General features: G+C 34.3%; 2 protein-coding genes across 4 annotated transcripts in view; both read right to left on the reverse strand.

The window, feature by feature from the left end:
* The window catches only part of LOC145680488 (uncharacterized), a 158123-nt gene that overhangs the window by 62446 nt on the left and 72457 nt on the right, over positions 1 to 23220 (reverse strand). The window contains exon 5 of one of the 3 annotated variants that reach the window (XM_081751066.1): positions 20334 to 20483. The exons of the other annotated variants lie outside the window; for them this stretch is intronic. Within the exon in view, the coding sequence (XP_081607192.1) occupies positions 20469 to 20483 (15 nt within the window). The 3' untranslated portion in view covers positions 20334 to 20468. Of the gene's footprint in view, positions 1 to 20333; positions 20484 to 23220 lie in introns of those variants that run through there. 3 annotated transcript variants of the gene reach the window in all.
* LOC145680491 (uncharacterized) lies at positions 7247 to 14059 on the reverse strand. Its single transcript, XM_081751073.1, has 2 exons — positions 11838 to 14059; positions 7247 to 9517 (listed from the first exon to the last, which is right to left on the reverse strand). The coding sequence occupies exons 1-2, from the start codon at positions 11909 to 11911 to the stop codon at positions 9031 to 9033; spliced, it is 561 nt and encodes a 186-aa protein (XP_081607199.1). The 5' UTR covers positions 11912 to 14059; the 3' UTR covers positions 7247 to 9030.

The raw sequence follows: 23220 nt of genomic DNA on the forward strand, positions 1-23220 counted from the left end.
TGTAAATTGTTAGACGAAAATGCGCACCGCTTATCTAAGCAGACTTGTGCAATAAATTTTCCATTGCATATGTTCGGTGCAATACAGCAAACAATAGTGTCATAATCCGACTTTCAACAATACATAAAATGATTGCCTTGATGAAAATGGGAATGGTCTATTTACGGAAGATTTAGTTTTCTTAATGCCATTAACAAGGTACAGTGTAAAACTGTCGAAAGCCTTGTTGGACGCGTAGTAAGAATAGGATTTTCCCACAAACAAGGCTTTACTTATAGCAAACGGCGAAAAACAATAATTAAAAAGTATACTATAAAAGTAACCAACAAAGCTCTGTCGCTTTTTGTGGAGGCCTGTGTTCAATTGGCCCTCACACCGTGAGTAGAATGCGAATGGAGATAAGGCGAAGACCAATTGTTAATGTGAATATATCTAAAATACTACCTGGTTGTGGCAGTTCAGTTACATCGTGAACTTGCATAAGGACAAGGTGACCATGGGACCTCCACAGAGCATCATAAGGGCGTGTACGCTGTACGAGTTCAAACTGGGGTCAAACGCCACTGCAGCGGGCGGACCTTTGGTGAGGGTGTCATAACTACGCGGACAATGCAGCGGTGGTTTAACAAGTATAAGGACGGTGATGAAACATTCGAAGACGCACCACGTACCGGAAGACCAACACATGTACAAGATGAAGATGGCGAACAGTGGCCAGACATGTGAGAAATTGGGACTACAATTCAGTGTGAGTGGAGAAACTACTCGGCAGCACTTCCATCAACTTGGGAAGTACTACAAGTTGGGTCGATGGGTCACACATGATTTGACTCCGGACCAGGAGACAACGCGAGTAGACATTTGTTTCTCTGCTGTCTCGTCTGAGGAAGGAGCAATTTCTGGACAGGGTGTTGACATGTAATAAGAAGTGGGACCTGTACGAAACACTCCGGCGCCGTCATCATTGGTTAGCATCCTATGAACCGGTTCCAAAACAGCCGAAACCAGTACTGGATCAGAAGATCCTCCTGTGCGTTTGGTGGACTGCTCGCTGAATCGTGCATCGGGAACTGCTACCAGCTGGTCAGAGCATCAATGCAACTGTGTACTGTCAGCAGTTGAGCCGTGTTTAAGAAAAACTCAAAACCCTGGAGCCAGCACTTCTGAATCGCAAAGAGGTCCTCGTGTTATAGGACGACGCTAAGCTTCACGTGGCTAGGATGACCTGGGACACCATTCTACCCCTTGGATGGAAAACACTATTGCACCCCCACACTCCCCAGACATTGCACCGTATGATTATTACCTGTTTCATTCCTTGGACAATTACCTTAGAGGAGGCCAGTTCAAATCCCTAGTAGATGTGCAAAATGCACTTGATACCTTCTTCGCTTCACGATCCACAAAGTTCTACCGCGATGGAATCCATGGCCTTCCAGAACGTTGGCAGAAGGTCGTCGATGCAGATGGGGTCTATTTTTGATCTTCCAGGTACATCTTAGGTGACATATCGATGTTCGAATGTGGTGTGTGAAAAATCGAAATAACTTTATTGGTTACCTTTATAAAAATAGTAACTAATTGGTTCAGATAGATCTTAAAAGAAATCCTTTATAGTCTCTCATTTTGATAACATAGAAATAGGCATGTTAACTAATGGAGAGGAAAACCTACTAGCTGACAGAAATTATTTTGAGAGCATTATCAGGCTCAAGATTCACATGAATCAGTTATATTTATATGCTGATGCAATAAAAGTGGTAGTTATGTCTCTAGTTACGTTTCTTTGGCTTGTTGCTTTTTATTTTGTTTTCTATGAAGACGTATACATTACGATCAGAGTGTGCTCTTTCAGATTACATAGTAGAGTAATCTTGAATGAAAGACTTCCAGAATCTTCTTTTATAAATTTAAGCTTGTTCAAGTTCAAACAGCTACTTCCGATATTTTTCGTATATCTAGTAACGAGGAATTATGTTATTCTTTTCCATTTACATCCTAATTATAAAAGGGAGACGTCTTACTCTGTGCATCACACTAATTTCTAATAGTTAACAGTCATGCTATCTACCTACCTATCGCCAATAGATGTTACTAGCTTGCAGACAATTTGCCAATGTAAAACTACTATGACGATTTACTTGTAACTTAAAAATTGTATTGTTTCAATTTTATTATTTCAAAATAGGATAAGAGTCGTGAACATATTTAATTTGAGCTTAATATTTGTAAGAATGCATAACGTCCCACCTTTATGCTGGTTAGGCTAAAAGAGACAGTGATGAAGAGAAATTAATGCAATGGTAGAATGAATAAAGTGGGAGAATCCCGAGAAAACCCACAAATACGGTGTTTGTCCACCACAAAGCCCACTTGGCGCGAACTGAGATCGAACCAAGGACTCCATGCACCAGAGGTGAACGCTCTACGATTAAGTCATCGTGCGCCCGCATTAATATCGCATATTGATTGATGAGCAAACTAAAGAAAAAAGTTAAAAGTAAACAATTAAAGCTTCTCAATAAGCGTAATTTTAACCTATGATGTACAACGGGCCGAAAGTCTTTTTGGGGGAGGGAAAACTAGTACGAGATGAATATTGTAAGGTTGACAATTCGTAAGCAGATGGTGTGAGCCGCAAGCCCTGTTGCCAATTCCGTCCTCGAAACCAAGTTCCTTCCAGTCTTAAGAGTTCGTAATGAATTGTTTCCCTCTTCACAGAAAACAAGCGAAATCCAAAAGCAGAAAAAAAAGTGGAATATTAGTGATCACGACGCACTATTATATTTGGTAAACTCAAACACGAACATCAAACGCGGTACTTCTCTGATAATACTAGAGAATGCTGCAGCAATGATCAGCAATCAAGCTAAAGTTTTCTCTTTACATTAGTGTTTTCGATCTGCAATGTAAAATAATAACTGTCAGCACTGAAATAACTTAAATCGAATTAATCATAGCTGTATAAGACTTCACTCAACTAGGAGAAATTAACAAATACTACCACAATGACCTGTGTTTCTATTATGATGGAAATGGAAACGCAGAAATTCTAACCTTGTAACAGAGGAATTATTGAATCGAGATGGGGTTGTTCAGCTACACCGAACATGATCTAAACAGTAATGTCCCATTATTTTTCATACATTTCATAAGATAAAATGTAATAATTATATGGAATACAATAAAATTTTCCCCATGTCATATATTCCTCATCAAGATAATAATAAAAAGAACATATTATTTCAATTTATTAATGATTTATTTTTCTCAAAATTATTTAAATCCAATTACAAACAAGGTAATAATAGTAATAACAAAAACTTCTATACTGCATATACTTCTATGCGGTATGATTTTAACCAATGATCAAATGATTTTTAAAATTAAGCTCAGAGTTGTATCAAATACTTCGAATTTTCTTAAATACAGTATAACAATTTCAATACATCTTTGAAGTTAATATTAGAATTCATTTAACAGCATTGTAAACTAGATCAAATATCACATACTTTATAACCACGGAAGTCATTTTTCAGTAAAAAAAACTTAGGAGTATAAATAATTTTGAATACCCGAAAATGAAGAGAAACAGTTGCGTTCATTCTTACAGAAAATAAACAACTAAGCCGATTCATTTTGGAATTTTTGTAATAAATAATGTGAACGCTAGGTGGGATTAAATTCATGAGTATCCGAGGGAACTGGGATCCCATACTAATTTCATAGGGGGCGCCGCAGCACCCATAAATCGCTCAGTTAAAGCTATACTTAAAGCTATTGGTCTCAAATATTTAAAACTAAGTACTTCGTAGTAATATTTTTGACGGTATCGTAATCTACAAGATGTAAATGGCATCTTATTTCGCATTTTATAAATTTTTCCATGAAATGTACCTAAGATAGCTCGATGACACTTTGAATGACAGTATTCATGCAATATTTAATACATTAAGTATCCAGTATTTATTCTTATTTAAAATTAAGAATCTATTTCTGGGATAGAGGTACATAATTTAAGTTGCCTCTTTCATCCGAAGTTTTTGAGAAAAGAAATTACATTTTTTTTCCTAGTGACTACACAAAACAAAACCGAGATTAAATTCTTACAACAATTACTATTTACTCATACAGTCACTTGATGCATTACTTCACTTAACTAATATGTCTATTTTTGGAAAATGAAGTGAGAGAGAAAGAATATACTACAGTCCAGTCTAAAACGTGATATTAGGTTGATTATGATAAACCGTTTAATTTCAAACTCGAAAAGAAAGCACGGTGAAAGATAACTTTGAAAATTGTAAAAGACAAAGCATTACAGTTTCGGAAATAACATGAAAAATGAAATCTTTAAGTTTTACGTCCCACAGTTATGCCGGTTAGCCTAAAGGAGACGGTGATGATGAGAGATGACTGAAATGGTGGAATGATGAAAGTGGGAGGAAATGGGAGGACCCTGAGAAAATCCACGAGCACGGCGTTTGTCCACCACAAAGTCCACACGGCGCGAGCTGGGATCGAACCAGGGACCCCAAGCACCGGAGGTAAACGCTCTACCATTAAGCCACCGCGCGCCCCGTTACAGTTTCGGCAAAATATCTTTGCCTTCATTTGAAACATTAAGAAATACAATTTCTAAGACCAGTCTTATAAACTGTATTTCATAATGTGTCTGATAAAGTCAAAGATACTTTGCTGAAACTATAACGCTATTATTTATTAGATCATATACGCTTTGGTCAGTATTTGTCTTTTACTTTGTAGTTCCAACGCTAGAGTGAGTGGTATTTATTTTGACAATACAATTAGAAACTACGTATTAATTTTCGTATTGCTTCTGTATTTAAACTAATTATTACAATATTTTTCTTTTATTATTTTTTTATATATAATATCATTCCATAAAACAATATAACATATGTACAATTTACACAGCATATACGTATATACAAATATAAACACGAATTTTGTACATATTCTAAAACAGAATTGAATACAAGAATTAAAATTTGAGCATCGTACTATAATTTATACATTTGTTATGGATTTTATATTGATCCAGATCATAAGGTAGTTTTCGAAGTCGCCAATTCAGGTTTGGAAAGTAATATATATATGTTGATACCTAGTTACAGCTAATCTGAAAGAAGTCTGCTAAGCAAGAAAACGAGGCATATGTGCTAAAGCTTTTATGCATAAAATATACCAATTTAGGGCCAGAAAGGAAGAGAGTGGTAAGGTTTCAAACACAATGTATACAAGAAGCAAAATATTTTTCAAGTTATTACTTTTAGGTAAAATTGAAATTAGTTGTTATGAATACTATTAGCTTTTCACTTTATACATATAATTCCCAGTTACAAGTATGTTAAAAAAATATATATATATATATCTGATAAGTAAGTAGATTACCCACAAACCAAAACTAGATTTCAAATTTATTCGAATTTTATGTTGAAAATATACGGATACTAGTAAGAGTCTGTAATAAATAAATATATAATTGTATCATTTGCTTCCCTGACATGTTCTGTATTTTTCCAAGAACTGTACATGTAGCAGCTAAACAACGAGGCAGTCATGGTACCTTTAACATATAATTGGACATTTTACTCACTTTTATGAATATTCTTACTTTCTTAATCGTATCACTTGACTATCAGCTTTACATCGAAAAAACATTAAGTACCCTACTTGGTACAGTGTGGAAGTACCTGATTGTATTACTCGTCACAATGCAAGATTTTTAAAGGAAATATTCTTTGATATATTAAAGATGAAAACATCACCTTTTCATAATTACCCATTCGTAGCTTAGATAATTTACACTAATTACTCATGATATGGGGCTAGTTGGATATTTTCGCTTTGATATATGTTAATTACTAAAACTAACATCATAGAAAATGTTACGGATATAAGTTAAGAAGCATAAATCAAACAAAGGAATATTAGATTGAGCTATGTTTCAAACTCTGGTCCTGAGGTCTCTTGGTGTTCTAAAATAGTACATCTATTAATACAGGAGCTTATTCTGATTGAAAAAATTAATCGAATGTGAGTCAAGCTTATTCGCTAATGCATCGGCACTAGTTAGATAGGGGATAGTACTTGCCAATATCTTTGCACCAAGGACGTCGATATGTATCTTACCAGGGTTATAAAGAAACTAACTCTAAATTTATACATATCGATCCACGAATCCTCTTTTCCTGAAATGATAACCTGATATTTTTCTTCCGTTTAATTTGCAAAAATTTTCCTGGTTACGTTAAAACGTAGGAAGAGGACCTAATTGTCCAACTCAACGAGTGTGGAGTATTAAAACTCATTTCCTAGATGAAGAAATGTCTTGTACGTAAAGAATTGAAATGTAAGTGTTTTAAGCTTCCTCGTTAGACAATATATTATGTGATTGACCTACGCCACCAGACAAATGATCGATCTTTATTTTCAAATTTGAAATACGAGCATTTACAAAATACCACAAATCAACTAATAAAACAATTACTTTCCCATTACCAATTTTTTTGGTCATACTACAATATTGTGCATAGCCTACTCTAGCCATTCCAACTGTTTCAATCATTTTGAGCATGTTGTAAGCAAGAAAACGACATGTGTCGGTGTCTATACAATAATATCAAGTATGTATAACCGTTTCCGGTGAAATGTTTTCCTATCGAATACTCTTTCAATTATTCAAAATGCCCCACAGGGTTAAAGTGTGGTGAATTGAGGAACCATCTGCGAAAGTTGATCAAAATTAAAGCTAGGAAGAAAATATTAATTTACTGAAAGAATTTAATTGACGCATGATTATAACAACTAAATTAACTCATGGATGCGACGAAATATTTATTAATGCTGAAATTTTCAATGGGAACTTCCACCTTCGTCAGCGGCTTATTTGTTTACATAAACACACATTGTTGTTTCAATCACAATCCATGGTTTCCATTATATAATAAAAATTCACTTAAGTTATGCTAAGCTCATCTGTAACACCCTAAAAACAAAATACATAAATCATACCATGATGGATAGTTTGCATCGAATATAATAGCTTCAAATACAGTAAGTTCCAATAAGTGATTGGAGTAGCAACAAACAGAAAAAAAAAAAAAAAAAAACAGCAGAGTCTGTTTTTGCATTCAAGATTCTAGACAATAAAACGAAACGTCCCACCTCTACATAACGAGGAATAATAGACTGATGAAAGAGAGAGTGATGCAAAGGGTAAAAAGCTGGAAAGACTTCCACAGAGTTAAAGGAGCCGCCAAAGTAGTTCTGGATGTGACAAGTAAGCTTAACAATAACTGAAATGAGAAGCTTCGAGATGTGACTGAAACAGCAGTGTGTGTTAATGTAAACAAATAAGTCGCTGACGAAAGTATAAGTTCCCACTGAAAATTTCTGCATTAATAAATAATCAGAAGTATATCTGAGTTTAACTTTAAAATTAACAATTTTATGTCAATTAGCGTAAATAGTTGAAAACTCCAGTTAATCCAGTCGACTATTGTATCTAGGTTCGATTCCTTTGAAACAGAAAAGAACTCCCTCATAAGAAGCGTAAGCTTATACAAGATCTACGACTTCAAAACGTCAATTTGCACAACTGTATGGTAAATGCGCGAAGAGCGATCGCTGTATTGCGAAGTCTTTTACGAAGGAAAAATCAGGTAAAATTGTGAACAGGAAATAATGACAACTATAAGATAATTCAGTCTCTGTGACTACATATATTGAAGATGCTTCATATCACAGGATACAAAGAATTTCTTGTGGTTCCGTTCATAGTATGAAGTAAATGAACATTTTAAACAATTTTACAGCTGCAGATTGAATTCAGAATTACAATGCTTCATGGCATTGTTCCAGTTCTCTTAACATTTGGTTTCAGGAAATGATTACATACAAAACCTGGGCGCCCCAATTCATATCATTTTAATCCTTCAGAAAACTTAAGGTATATTTTAAGCAAAAACCCGAGGGAAAACTGTCTCCATAACACCGCAAATAATGGAAACAAATATACACAGTTAGTATCGTTGTCTAGATGTAGCACATGTTCTCTTTCTCACAGCATGTTCAGAAGGACAGCATGAGCTAAAGCTACTAGAAAGACCAGATGAGAGTATGCAAAAATTATCAACTTCGAAAATATATTAAAAACTTCCGTTTTTGTATTTTCCTAATACACGAACGAGTATTTCCTTCATTTTTTTTTTTTTTTTAACAAATACTACAATCAGATACTTCCGCACTCTTTAATAAATGACATTTAGTATTTTATGTCATGTAAAATACTTAATGTTAACATTTATGTAGGTTGCACTGGATTGAATATGAGTTGAGTATCCTTTCAACAGAGAAGATATATGAGATGTAGACCTACAGCTTATTGTGAGTTTCAAACCACATGAGCTCTCGCCGGGAATCGAACCCATCTCCCATGCCAGAGACATGTATGCTAACCACATAGCCACGAAGGAACTCATTTTACGTAGTGTACGAACATTTGTAGTAGAAAAAAAAAAAACTGTTCTAAACGCATACTGCATTATCGTTATGCTACATGTACTACTAGAAAATAAGTAACAGAACATATTAGAGAAGCAAGTGACACTTTTTTTTTTTTTTAACGGACCATAGCTGGAGGCCCAAATTATAAATTACACTATTATTAATTATACTGTTAAAAAGTAACTTTAAATTAACTTAGATTTTGTTTAGAATTATATTTATCTATTTACTACATTATTTATCTATTTTGAAAGGAAACTTCATATCTCAAGAGATTCATCTATAGTTCTATCTTATTGACTTAAGTTAGTTGTTTTGACTTTGAAAATCAAAACGGGATGTCGCTAAAATAGCTTCAGAGCTAAGTCAGATATGTAGTTCGACTCTGATTATACCACCTCATGCATCGAAACTTATGCACTCATAGTGTGTATAGTGTAAAAATATGATATAACACAAGATGATTATATAATGAAGTAACTTCATAATTTAAATAATTCAACAGTTTAGTGTTATGAATGAATGCTTTCTTCTCATATGTCTTTTCACGGATTGTTTCTCTGTGAACCTCTGATCACAAATGGAGCATCTGAAGGGCTTTTCGGAGGAATGTGCTCTGTAATGACTTAAGAGATGTGGTTTCTGTCGAAATGCTTTATTACATATTCCACATGTAAAAGGTCTTTCTCCAGTATGGGTCCTCAGATGAATGTGTAAAGCACTTTTAGATTTAAATGGCTTCCAACACACTTCACACCTTTGTACCCTAATGGGATACATTTGCGTTACAACGTCAGTAACAACAGACTGATTTTTTCCATCACTATAACTAGTATCATCATTCGAACCACCAGTGGCAACAGTCTGTATGTTTATATCAGGAATGAAGTAAGACATATTGCTAACATAGCGGTTTTCTTCATCACAGAAACCACGTGAACCTTCAGACGTGTCTTGTACAGATGAGCATGCACTTAACCCAAACCTGGAAGCAAGAAAAAGTTAACTTGTAAATAAACTTAAGTAGTGTTGTAATTAAGTAATGTTTTTGAATGACAAAAGTTTAAACTTGAAGGCTTTGAAGAAGCCTAAAAACTATTACATTATTGAAAAATTCAGCAGAAACTTACAATCGAAAGCGCCTGTACAAGAGCAGAAGGGGTCATTTATAATCGGTTAGAACTTTGAAAGTAAAATATTAATAGTTTTTTTTTTTCCAAAGGTCAATATATTTAAATCACATATATTTACCGTAATTTGTGTACTTTAATTTACTATCTACTCAAGATTAAGGTCTTTAAACATATAGATCATATTATTTGGAAGTTCAATTTAATGATATTAAAATTGTAAATCGAAATATTAACCCACGAAAGTTAGGTAGATTTCCGAGAAAAGTTTGGATAACATTATGTATGCCAAGTGTCCATAGAACAATTATCAACTGAAACGTTCAAGTACGTTCCCACTGATGGTTAATCTTATCTATAAAAATGAAGGAACGTATTGTTTCATCAACTATATTAAAACTGAACTTAGCAATCCTACTTAGCAATCTACATTTTGCTTGTTTTGAGAAAAACAGAAAAAAAAAAAAGAGTAATGTTTGATAATTAAAGTTACTCTTAAAGACTTTGTTTCCTTTTCTATTACCTTTTCGACAGGCATAATAGGACAAAAATGACATAACCAGGATATGTACAAGCTTAAAATAATACGAGGACCATTGCAAAAGTCATGGCAACTATTTTTTCCTCGAAAATGGTAAAGAATTAAAACATTCTGAAATATGCAAATGGAAGGTTAGTTCATATGTAAATATAACATGTAGGGAGATGGATGGACACACACACCACTATAAAGATATAGCACGAAAAAAAAAGACGAAAAATTTTTTTGTCATTTCAAACGTTGTCAATTGTAACTGTATATAATAGTGCATTACAAACTACGTGCATTCCATGACATCACGAGTTTTCCCAAGAATCCACAAGATGGCAGGGACTCTAAGATATCACAGGTACGTGTTCCTGCCCTGTACTATAGTGTACTGTTGCAATTGACAGTAAAACACGTTTGAAACGACAACTTTTTTTCGTCTTTTTTCTCGTGCTATATCTTTATGGTGGTGTGTACATTCATCCATCTCCCTACATGTAATGTTTACATATGAACTACCCTTCCATTTGCATATTTCAGAACTTTTTAATTCTTTACCATTTTCGAAAAAAAAAAAAAATAGTTGCCATGAGTTTTGCAATAACCCTCGTACATGTAGTACAAAACACGAAAATGTCGCGAAATGCAGTTACTTCTCTTTACCTTTTGGCAGCCGTACGGCAAACAAACAAATACAAAATCATATTAGAATTGTACGAAAATCTTCCACTCTAAGAATAAATACACTCACTCGAAAAGAATACATCATATCACATTGTTAAAATTATCAAAATGTTACCAAATTAAAAAGCTGTAATTGATATATGATTTATCACGTTCATGTCACCACATGCACCCATTTGAACTTGGTGCAATGGTGTATAGTAGCCAACACATTAGAAACACTATCTACGGAAGTGTATTCTATGATTACACAATATAAAATAAAATTACGCAATATAAAATTGTCACAAAAATTTACATATATTTGTGATCAACTTATGTACATTATCAATTATCAAGTAAACATTACTGAATAGAAATATTTATTATTTTCAATGTAATAATCATGCAATCAAACTTAGCAGAGTAAGTAGGGAGAAACAAGTTCCCTAATTTATTTGAGGGATATGTTGTCAATAATTGAATGTAATCGAAGGTAGCTTTTATCATTTGAATATGCATATACAACGTCTTTTACGAACAACTGTTTTAACACTGAAGAATATCGGAAATAGAGGAGAACAACATGGCATTCAATTAGTTCTGAAAAAAAAAAGAAAAAAAAGCAAGCAGCCTCGCCCGGCACACTCTAAAATTTTTCCTTTTCTCCAAGCAGAAGAAATACTCGTACCTTTGACGCTTATAATCTGATGACACGATAAAATTTTAAAAAGACTGCTTGAAAATGAATACTAAGAAGATTCCTACTTCCCCCCTAACTACTAGAACCGACTAGTCGAGTAACTGGCACACTCATTTTTGATGAGCATAATCCCGAATTTGACTTCTGGTAAGGACTTAGCATCAATAAGCCAATATGACATATAGCCCTAACAAAAACTTAAAAATAAATTAGGGAACCCAGGTCATTGCCTTGAAAAACATATATCAAATCGAAAAACAAACATAGCAAATCGATTTACCTTGTTCCCAAGAAAACTGCTATTCGGAATTGATTTGCTGACTCTGGGTTATCTCCATTCTTCTCACCTTGCATCTCGGTCTCATATCAAAGCCAAAGGTATTGGCATAAAATCGATGGTGGACTTAAAATGAATTCAATTTACAGTTAATTCTGTAGGGCGTAATGTATGTAAAAGATCTGTGAGAATTTGTGTGTGTCTGTATGTGAATTAGCTCAATGTCTTATGCTAATTCTTATTATTGAATAGATATAACATTGCACTTGTCTCGAAGCATGGCTTCAAGACTATTTGTCTGCTATACATTGTTGTTACAAACAAATACTTAATAAACTCAATACATACACAAACTTATCAATTTAATGGAAACACCTGGAAAAAGTGCAGTTTACCAGATTAAAGTGATGTTGGCCCACCTCAGAACAGCTCAGATGCGATATGGAATGGAATGATGGAAAATGTGAATGGTAGAAAGTGGCATATTATACCATTTCGCATATAATGTATCACTCAGTTCCATGATAGAGGATGAAGGAGGAAATCTGCGCCTGATTCATGTCTCTAAAACGGTCCAAAGATGTTCATATCTGGGGATCGAGCATCCTACGGGAGGTATTTAACTTCATCCTGATATTCCTCAAATCACTACACAAGAGCTCCAGCGATGTGAATGGGTGCATTATCAGCCTGGAATACGGCGGCATAGCAAGGGAACGTCTGATCCATAGGATGCCATGGTTCCCTAAAATGGCGACGTAATCATGACCTGTGGCGCAATAAGTAAGCATCAGCACAGGACCCACTGAAAACTAGGGCTCCAGTATCACAAAGCCTCCGTCATGTTTCACGGTTGGGAGAAGACATTGCGGATCATACGCTTCTTTGGGCGTCCAACAAACATAAACACGATCCATGGTTTGAAATAAGGTGAAATGACTCATCCGACCGTATCACACGCTTCCAATCATCAGCAGTCTATGTTTCATGTTCGCAGCACAACTGCTGTCGTTATGTATGCCCCTTATCAGAAGTTTCGCCCGTACTATCCGACCCCGTAAGTCATGTAGCTCGCGATAAAATGTGATTGGCGACAGAGGCTGTTGGAGGTGCTGCTTGAGTTCCTTCGTCACTTGCATTGCATTCGTACGATAGTTTTGAGTGACAATGATTAGAGACACGAATTTTTGGTGACACGCGAAAACGCGAAATGTATCAGTTTTGTGCGAAAACGTTGTGTACCTTAAATATATATTCTTTTTCACTGTTTGTTAGGCCATATAACGCTCGCGATTAAACGCGAAATTCTGTCGAATTAGCGAAATTTGCAAGTCCCGATATTCCACGAAATTTACTCAAAAGTGACAATTTTTCAACGCAATGAGATGAAAATTCTCATTTTTGAGAATACAGACCACCATGAATTTTTGAAATTTTACATGCGAGCTCCAAACAGTATCTACGGGTGAAGTGGATAGTGTGGAAAGAGTGTTGCGCGGTATGTTAAATGAGCATTTAGAAATCGCTGGAAAGTGTCTCCAACTAATGTACACTCCTGTCCAAAATTATTGTCGCATGTCTATAAATATGTTGTTGTAGGAATATAATTTGATAACAAAGTTGCCCCGTATTTCTTACATTTTTAGTATGTATAATCGGCAAAGACATGTATGTGACACATTTCATGTCAAAAGAGCAGTAAATAAGAACAATAAAACGAAAATAAAACTTTCTCGTCCATTTAGCAACATTTTGTTTCACTCATACTAATTTTCGTATTTATAATTCTTTCCCTATGAAATTTACCACAAATATTCATTTCCCGATTATACACATAGTATCAATATTAAAAGTATCCCACAAAAGCATTATCAAATTATGTCTTACAAGAAGACAGTTATAGATATGCGACAATCATTTTGGACATGAGTGTATATACCATTTTCGAATGTTGAATGTTGATGTGGAGAGGGCTCTCTCTTCTTACAATGACATACTTACCGACAAAAGAACAAATTTAACACCAGAAAACAATGCTTAAGTGCTATTTGCATAAGTAAACTGTGAACACTAAAGTTTTTTTTTTTCTATTAATGTTATCTGTGTGTTTTTTCTTTAAATAATACTTTTATTCAGTGACGATGCTTAGTGTTATTTTTTTAAAACTCAAATATTGTTTGATATAGTCTTGCATAAGCTCATATCATGGTGATTGATGAGTGGAAATTAAGGTGAAATAAAAGGTAACTAATTGTAATTGCCAATGAAAATAGTGTTCTTACATTGAATTTTTATTCATGATTTTATCCCGTTTTACGCGTATTTTTTACAACGAAATTGCGAATTTTTATTTACAACAAAATCGTGTCTCTAACAATCTTCTTTCATGATCGGTGGGGCCTGTCACCGAGGATTTTCTTCCGACCACTGCTCCTCATTGACGATGTCGATTTGCAGTGAGACCGTTACCACTTTGGACACTGTTCCTCGCACACGGAACACCTGTTTCACCTTGAACACTCCCAACACATTCGCCAATTTTGTTACGCTCGCATTACATAACCGAACGCTAACAATCTGTCTCTTTGCAAATCAAAGAGCCCTCTTATTTTACACTATCAGTCTCTGCTTAGCTCACCACACACTGCTGTTTTGCTACTCCTCAAGTAGTACCGAGTTTGTCTTAGCAAATCACTAACAGCCCGGCGTTGTGGTCGCCGTCCGTCTTGTGCTAATCCAGACATCTGACATATCTCCAACTCCATGTGTTTCCATGAAATTGATAAACATCCTTGGTTTTTACAATACAGTACAGGTATCAACAACAGAAAGCTTTCCTTCTGGATATTGTGAAATGCAGGATATGAAGAAATACTACATTATTACAATGGGAACAAATTAGAAAATTAAACTATTAAGCAAATAATATGATAAATAAAAATCCACTGAGCAAAACGAACGCTATTGCATGTTAAACATACAAAAAGACAAAATGAAAATCTTGAGCTTGATTCATTCTTGTCGTAGTTTTAAAGTGTATAGTCATGTTATGTTCAAACGAAGAAACAAGAAATCTTGAACAGTCTTCTTTCTTTCAGAGGCATGAATATTTGAGATGGCCCGCAGAGACATTTTTGTTACGTGGTCAGTGCCGTCTTAAAAGCATTATGGGCTCCTTAGGAAAATCAGTGTGCTGAGAATCCTGAAACTGAATTTTACACTCCATATAAGTGATTTTGAGCACGGGGCTCTCAAGCACGTGACCATCGGGCTCATGCGCTAAGAAGGCCCTGGGTGTAATCTTAATCTGTTAAATTTCAGCTTCAGCATCATATCAATCAAACAAATACCTGTGACTCATTTAACTATCCAATGTACAAATTCTAGCCATTCACTGCGTCACTTAATCTGTTATTTTTCTATAATTTGATAATATAAAATACTTATACTATATATATTCACATTAGATCCACGGTTTCCTGTGCGACAGATAAATATTGTGACGTCACGTGTTCTCATTGCTATGGTGATCAGCGTTGCCAGGCTCACAGCTCGGAATTATTCCAAAACCTAATCGAAATTATGCTAGATTCGGTCAAATTATGCTAGATCCTCATTATTACTAATTCAAGAATTTTAAAAGAAAGAGAAAAAACGAAGTTGAGATACGATAACGTAACTTAAAATACACAGAGCGCAAGAATGCGTGGATAGAACTCAATACTTCACGCACCAAAACTTTAACTCAACTAAACTAGTGCAGTCGTTCCAAGACTCAATGGCGTAGATATCGTATAAATGAATGCAAAGTGTTTGTTTACATATTTTGAAAGAAAATTACCTCGCAGCATATGCGGAGTTGAGAATTGTCTGCTGGGGGGGGGGTCAGACTTTTGGTCGGTCTCGGACCTTTCATTTCAGGAATAAAGATGGTGAAGTTGTCAAAAAGTTCGGTTGAGAATGGCCCATGCCTCGCAGTTAAAAGATTAGTAAACCCTGGGTAAAGCAAAAAAAAAAAAGTTTCTAATTTACTTCGGAAAACGAGACTGCTTGTATGATTTACCGAGTGTATGAATCAATGGAAGAAGATACATTTCTCCCGTTCTTTTTCTTCCCACCAACTTCTTTCTTATCTCCAGGTTTTACGGCTTCTTGATAAACTTGCTGAAATTATGCTAGATTTGGGCAGGATGCTAAAAGCAAGATGCTAAATGCTAAAGGCATGCAAATTATGCTAGATCTGGCAACGCTGATGGTGATCGTCATCTTTCTTTCCTAAACAATACGAGCTAAGAATTATAAATACAAAGTAAAAATAATACCATTCTTTTTTTTTTTTTTAAAAAAAAAAAAAAGCAGATCACGTGCGTATTTCAGAATGTTCTTATACACAACCACTCGCCCCTGCTTGAGCTAGGGTCAATTCGTGAGGAACAATTCTATAGCAACGGATGCTTTTGTCGAGTAACCACACTGGGCTGTGAGATACCAAGACTGAAAATAATCTCTGAATACTAGTCATTGGATTTGTCTCTATGGCCTCGCGCAAGTCCTCGGTTTTCAGCCTGACCTTGATTCACTGACAAATTTTTTGATCCGAGCTAGTTCTTACTGTGCTTAGTCTACTTTGATCAACGCCTCTTCACCTTTTACACAACAAATGTCTACAATTGCTTCCACGGCATTATGATCAGTTCGAAATCGTAATGCCTGGATTGGAATATGTTCCACCTTCAGCTTTGCGACTGTAAAATCGCATGGTCCGCAGTCTTTCAGAGACCTATTTATTGTCTATACTTGGGCTTGAACTGTTTCTGCCATGCGACAAACACTTCAAACGAGCACATGTACCAATGTTGCAAAACTTATTAGCACTCCCTTTTGTATTTATTTATAAAAACATCGAAAAAGAACTCACCTCAAATCAGTTTTTTATTTTTAATTTTTAAATTTCTGTTTAAACTTAATATTCGAACTGTTAAATGGTAAATATTTTTTAGTGCTTTGTGGACACTTGGAGTATTTTGTAAGTACAGGATTAAAAACTTTATGTCTCAGCGATTTCTTCCAGTTTGTGGTAGGAGTTTGCGACCATGGCCCTAGCGCTGGCTGAAATATCTAATATTACGTTTTAACAGTGGTAAAACAGTACCGAATGCAAGGTGAGTTCCTTTCCTATATAAAATATGAAGAAAATAATCGTAGTTAATTATGAAATCTAGATAGTTAAAAGCCGTTTTCATTTTCATTATCCAATAAACTACCTTTATATTTTGGTGTTGGAGGAAAGTTCAAAACACTTCAGTGAAGAATCTCAACCTTTCTATATTCTCGATATGTTTGAACACTGCAGCCTCTATGCCTTTGTGTATATAAAAATAAACACACAGAAGGAATCCAAGAATCATTTTTTAGACATGTACAGGTAATGGAAATTGTATATCCATCAAAATCTCGAGTTAATTTATTATTATTATTATTATTATTATTATTATTATTATTATTATTATTAATCCTTTAATGATCGTAAGACTTCACAAGTGTACTCCCTAAAGCAATGGTTCTCAACCTGAGGCATGAAGAGCGAGCAAGGGGAGTGCAAGCTACTGACAGCAATAAACTACATTCGTAATTACAAATATTACGATGTTGTAACAAAGAGGTGTTCAATTACGTACCGTACGAAACACACAATAACTATGGAGTAAGAACTGTGGTTCTATTAATAAAGAAGTTGGTTTAAAAAAATATTTAAAAAACTGCATTACAATGGTATGCAGAAATTTTGCTGGAAATAAATGTAAGTTGGTGAAATTTTTTAATTATTATTATTATTATTATTATTATTATTAAAGATTTCAGAATTCAATGCTAAATTTGAAATCGCTAAAAGGGTCAGATCAACCAATGGCAAGGAGAAGGGCATGAAGTATAGTGTTCACGAAAGGGACCACGTGTTCACCAGGTAAATAAGGTTTGGAACCATTGCTCTAAAGGAAATAAGGTTTTTTTTTTTTTTTTTTTTTTAAACTTAAAGTACTCCTTCGGCTTTTTCCAAGGAGAATGAATACTATATTGTAAAATTGTAAAGGTAATATTCATTTACGAAACATAAACAAATTTGCTTGAGCTGTTCTTGAGGAAACTCTCCGAAAAACACAACTCCATGAATAAATAACCTCCTGCGGATTTTTTCCGGAAAAAAATATTTTTTCTACGCTGCATAACTGTTAATGGGATATTTATTTACGAAATATGATTAAAATTGCCTTAGTCATTTTAAAGTACGTTAACCTTTAAATATATAAATAAATATATAAAGCAAGCTATTCCTTGTGTAAATTTTCATCAATGTTTCCACCATAATGTCCTTCATCAAGATGTTTTCTACGCTAAATTGTAAATAAATCAACATCTTCACAACTTAGCTTAGAAAACATCCTGTTGAAGGACATTATGCTGGAAACATTGATGAAAATTTAAGTCACTACAACAACACATAATGGTGAGTATTGTGTATGTTTTGAAATCTGTTCTATACGTTCAATAAGTTGTAACAGTCAATGAGTGAAAATAAAATCATTCTTAGATAAATTTGAAAGTACTAATCTTAAATTAGAGTGCACTTCAGTAGACATATTATTTCTTATTGCTACTGAAGTGGTAGACCTTAGAATGTGAATAACCTAAAATCTTCAAAATTTTTGCATTATGCTGGATATATTAATAATTTGAGTCAATCGATCATCGCTAGACGAACACACAACAGATGAGCACTGTGTATATTTTGAAATGTATTCCATAGTTATTCCATAATTCGATAGTTGTTATACTCCTTGTGTAGTTTCTCAAGAGAGATTACTTTTGCCATATTATAGAGTTGTTAATGGTATTTTCATTTTTAAAATATGAATAAAATTGCCCGGGCCATTTTTGAGAAAATTAACCATAAAAGAAAATCGTCACTTACAAGAGTAATGCACCTACAAAACTGGTAAATCAAATGGAATTTCGAAGTATATATACATATATATATATTTTCACAATCACATTTTTTCTTCTCCCCTACCCGTCGATAGAAAGTTAAAAATTAATTAAATAAAATACGTTCCATTTACTCTTTTCAATTTCATCCTTTATTTGGCATTCTTCGTTGTATGATGACACTTATAAACTGCAATCGTCCACTGTCTACGAAGCTACATCATCTAACGCAAGTCATAATAATATGATTACCCGTTGAAATTTTTCCGTACTTCAAAGAGCGATGACAAAGTGAGTGATGAACTGATAACCATTTTCTTATAATTAAGCCGTAAGTTTAATAATCTTAATGGGTAAGGTACGGAATACATTTGTAGAATTACATTGATAAAATATAATAAAAGTAACGCAATTTAAGATAACCAGGTAGTATTACTGCTGCATGCATATCAAATAAAACTTGATGTTTGGTGTTCCCTTTAATGCATCAACTTTCTCATGTTATACCCTTGCGTTTTGCTTTCTTTATTATTTTTTATATTTTTGGAACAAGAATCTAAACCTAAGTTAGGTCAGCACGAATGAAAGAAGGAAAAGAATTATGCCCATGTTTGCTATAATTTTACCTAGAGATAAGAATATGTAAGTTCTCAATTCTGCTTGTTTGGAGTTTAATGTCCTTTTCAGCGCTGTAGCCCTACGAGACATGGACTTACATGCTAACATCGAGCCGAGTCACATGCACTGCCATCGGGACTCGAAGCAGAGTTTTGTATCAAAGATAGCGCTAAAAATTTAGTCACGAAGGGATCTTAAGATTTTTTTGAACATAAATAAGTGATTGTCAATGTAAAGAATACGAGGAAGAGAAAATGGTTTTAGCTCTGAATATATACAAGCAATTTTATATTAAAAACTATACTTACAATGTGTTACAGTTTCAAGGACCTAACGTCCTCTTCATCAAACACAAACACAGTGTCTGTGTCTGATGAAGAGGACGTTAGGTCCTTGAAACTGTAACACATTGTAAGTATAGTTTTTAATATATTTCATTCTGCTCTGGTCAGAACTATGTTTTATTTGTTACTCTACTTATCCAGAGTCATGGAGTTTGTTCAAGCAATTTTAATTTATTAATTTATTACACACACACAACGCACACGAAACTTTCGACAGGTTTTGGAGCGAAGTTCTTTATTAGTTAGGAACGGGAAACACCAAGCTGAACAAAATACACGAGCTCACATTCAAAAACACGTAGTGTCACGCTGGTAATAAATACTCAGTGGACCATTTCTATTTTGTTATTGCCCATTAATAAATCTAGTTTTGCCAAAGACTGCACTACTGTAACATATTTTCACGTGATAGTTGAGATATCGTTTGTGACGGAAATTTTTAGAGCATAGTTTACACTTAAAAGGCTTCGAAGAACTATGTACAGCATGATGCTGCTGCAAATGTTTCTTCTGAAGAAAGCTCTTACGACAAATTGTACACTGAAACTTCCTTTCAGCTAGATGGGTTTTAAGATGAGAACGAAGCTGAGCCTGAAGTTGAAACTCTCGGGAACATATCGAACACTTGTGTCTCCATGTAGAAGCACTAGTTGCTGTGGTAGATATATACTGGGGTGGTGTATGGTAGTTAAGTATTGCACACCTGTAAACAAGAGAAATCTTATTGTAGAGAGAAAGCAACACCTGCTTTGAATTCAGAATCAAGCTCTATGCGACTACTTCAAATCGCGAATTCGCGCACTACACGAGAACAAAACATTTTATAAATAATGAAATCCAGCATTAAATTTGAGCAATATTACAAAATGCTCCCAGAACATCCTATTTTCGACAATTCACATAAATAATTATCACTTTATTGAAGCAGAATATTAACTAGCATGCACTTTTACTAAAATAAAGTACAGTACTTTAAAAAAATATATTTTTTGAAAATGTTTTGTTTTCCTTACTTTGACACATACCCTCTTCAAAATGTCCATTCTTCCTAGACCAAGAGACATATGAAACAACTGAGACAGTGCCCCATTATAGTGTGTCAATAATTACAAAGAATTCATGGTATCTAAACGCTCGAAGCGGTTAGCCTTTCTGAAAAATAATAATTTCTCACCTGCCTTTCTTAAAAATGAATTTTAACCCCAAGAGTACAGAATTTTTGTCTGGTAGAATTTCACAAATGGATGAGAATATGAAAATTTACACGAAGAGAGAAGAGGAGCCAGTTTTAAACAGTATATGGCTATTTGATCCTATTGCTAGTTGTTTACAACTATATGGTTGGATTAAGTGAAATGGCGCATGATGACTGTTTCGTCGAAACTTTGGTTGAGTTTGAATCGAAATGACTCGAAGCAGTTCTTCAACTGTCCGAATATAAGGTAAGAATATTTCTATTTAAGTTATTTAGTGGGATTTCTTCATTGACGAAGTCGCTGAAGGTAGAAGACAAGTATCTAGGTTCGGTATATTCAAGGGCTCTGATTCTTATATATCAGTCGATTAGCAGGAAAGGTTTACCACAGCTTACCTTCCCTCCTTATTTTTTATTTTGCTTATTATTATTATTATTATTATTATTTGCACGACTTCATATTTTAATGACTCATGATAAGTCCTCTGATCATTACCTTTCAACAACAAGTTTATTCTTGCTAATAAGATCCTACTAATATATTTATAGTAGAATTCTATTCGGTGAAGCAGACATTTGTCTTAACTAAAAATACAGTATTAATTTGAGCGTGGTCGCTCAATTCATCCTGTCATATTTTACGTTTGAATGTATTGATGTTAAATACAATATCATTGATTTAACCACATTTTTCGCACCTTTTTGCACAACACGTTATACGAAACTGATTTATCATAAGATGATCAGAAAGTTCATTGAAAAGCACTTCTTCCATGTACTTCTTCTGATGCATGAAGTGAGCGGAAGCAAACGAAAAACGGATCTCCAAAGTGAATTCTGGTATTAAAAATTTCCACTGAAATTTTAAATCCAGTAAACAATAAACGTCAGTGTTTTAGCTTTTAGCGATGCATTTTAATTTTCTGTTCTAAAAATAGTTTAACGTGGACCCGAAACTGTTATATTTTGAGAAGCACAAAACAGAAAAATCCACATTGCAGTAAAGGGTTTTAACTGCGAAAGGCCCTCTCTTGAGATGCATTTGAAGCAAAATAAATAAATAAGAATCATTTTTATTTTTATCACGGTTTATTTCGATTATTTTATGCTTGCTGCTTCCAGTATATTACGTTTACATTTAACCATTATCATACGCATTGTAACTAAAACTCTGGTATGCAATCTTTCGTAGAACACATTAAATAATTTGCTTTTTAGACAACGTGTAGAGCAGAGTTTCTCAAGTTTTTTTTAAATGGGGACCACTATAAGTAGTCAGATTGTTCTACGGACCACCTATTTGTGTCCCCTTCGAAAGCAAATTGATTATTTTCTTACAGTTTGAGAATATGACATTGTACCAGCACACTTATATTGTTAAAATCGTGTTAATTAAAATTTTCTTAATTTTATATTGGTGTTCATAGATGAAAATGTAAAGTGTTTTTTTTTTTTTTTTCCTAATAACTGAAAGCTATTAACAGTACTTTATAATAATACATCTATAAAGGGTGTTACAAAAATATGTCAATATTTTGGAGACAGATTCCTTACATCAAAATAAGAAAAATTCATGTGGACCTGTGCTCAAAAGTTGATAGTTTCGGAGTTACAGGGTGCCGAAAACGTGAAACAAGTGAACTTTAAAGGTTCATAGCTCCACCACTGTGGAACCTATCATGGTCGGATCAAGACATCACTAAGGAACTGGTACGTGCACTATCCAAATATCCATGTTTAAGAATGCTTCAGTATTTGCACACCAATTTTTAGAGAGGCAGGTGGAGAGTGATCAAGTACTACCAAACAGCCTCTCTAAAAATGGTTGTGCAAGTACAGGAGGTTCTGAAAGATGGATATTTGGATAGTTAACATACTAGTTCCTCAGTGATGTCTTGACCCGACTACGAGCAGTCCTACAGTAGTGGAACTATGGACCTTTAAAATTCATTTTTTCACGTTTTCGGCACCTGTAATTAAGAAACTATGCACTTCTGAGCACAGGACCATGTGAACTTTTTTCTCCTTATTTTGACATAAGAAATCTATTCCCAAAACATTCTGACATTTTTCTAACACTCTGTATAAACCAGTAGAATTTGTATAATCGTTACCTTGTTAAGTTGTGTAATCAATAACTGTTAGAGATTCTCAACTGCAGTGTGTGATACGGAATTCATTTGATTTTTTTTTTCTTTTTGACTAATGTCAATCTAAGACTACAAAGCCAGACCTCGAGGACCAT

Source organism: Thermobia domestica, chromosome 3 (assembly GCF_964235325.1).
Source record: "Thermobia domestica chromosome 3, izTheDome1.hap1.1, whole genome shotgun sequence".
In the NCBI taxonomy this organism is placed as follows: domain Eukaryota; kingdom Metazoa; phylum Arthropoda; class Insecta; order Zygentoma; family Lepismatidae; genus Thermobia; species Thermobia domestica.

Coding starts and splice junctions, on each gene's coding strand:
- LOC145680491 (XM_081751073.1), bottom strand. CDS start 11,911: ATGCAAGGTGAGAAGAATGGAGATAACCCAGAGTCAGCAAATCAATTC. Junction 9,518..11,837: donor GCAGTTTTCTTGGGAACAAG/GTAAATCGATTT, acceptor TCTTGCTTCCAG/GTTTGGGTTAAGTGCATGCT.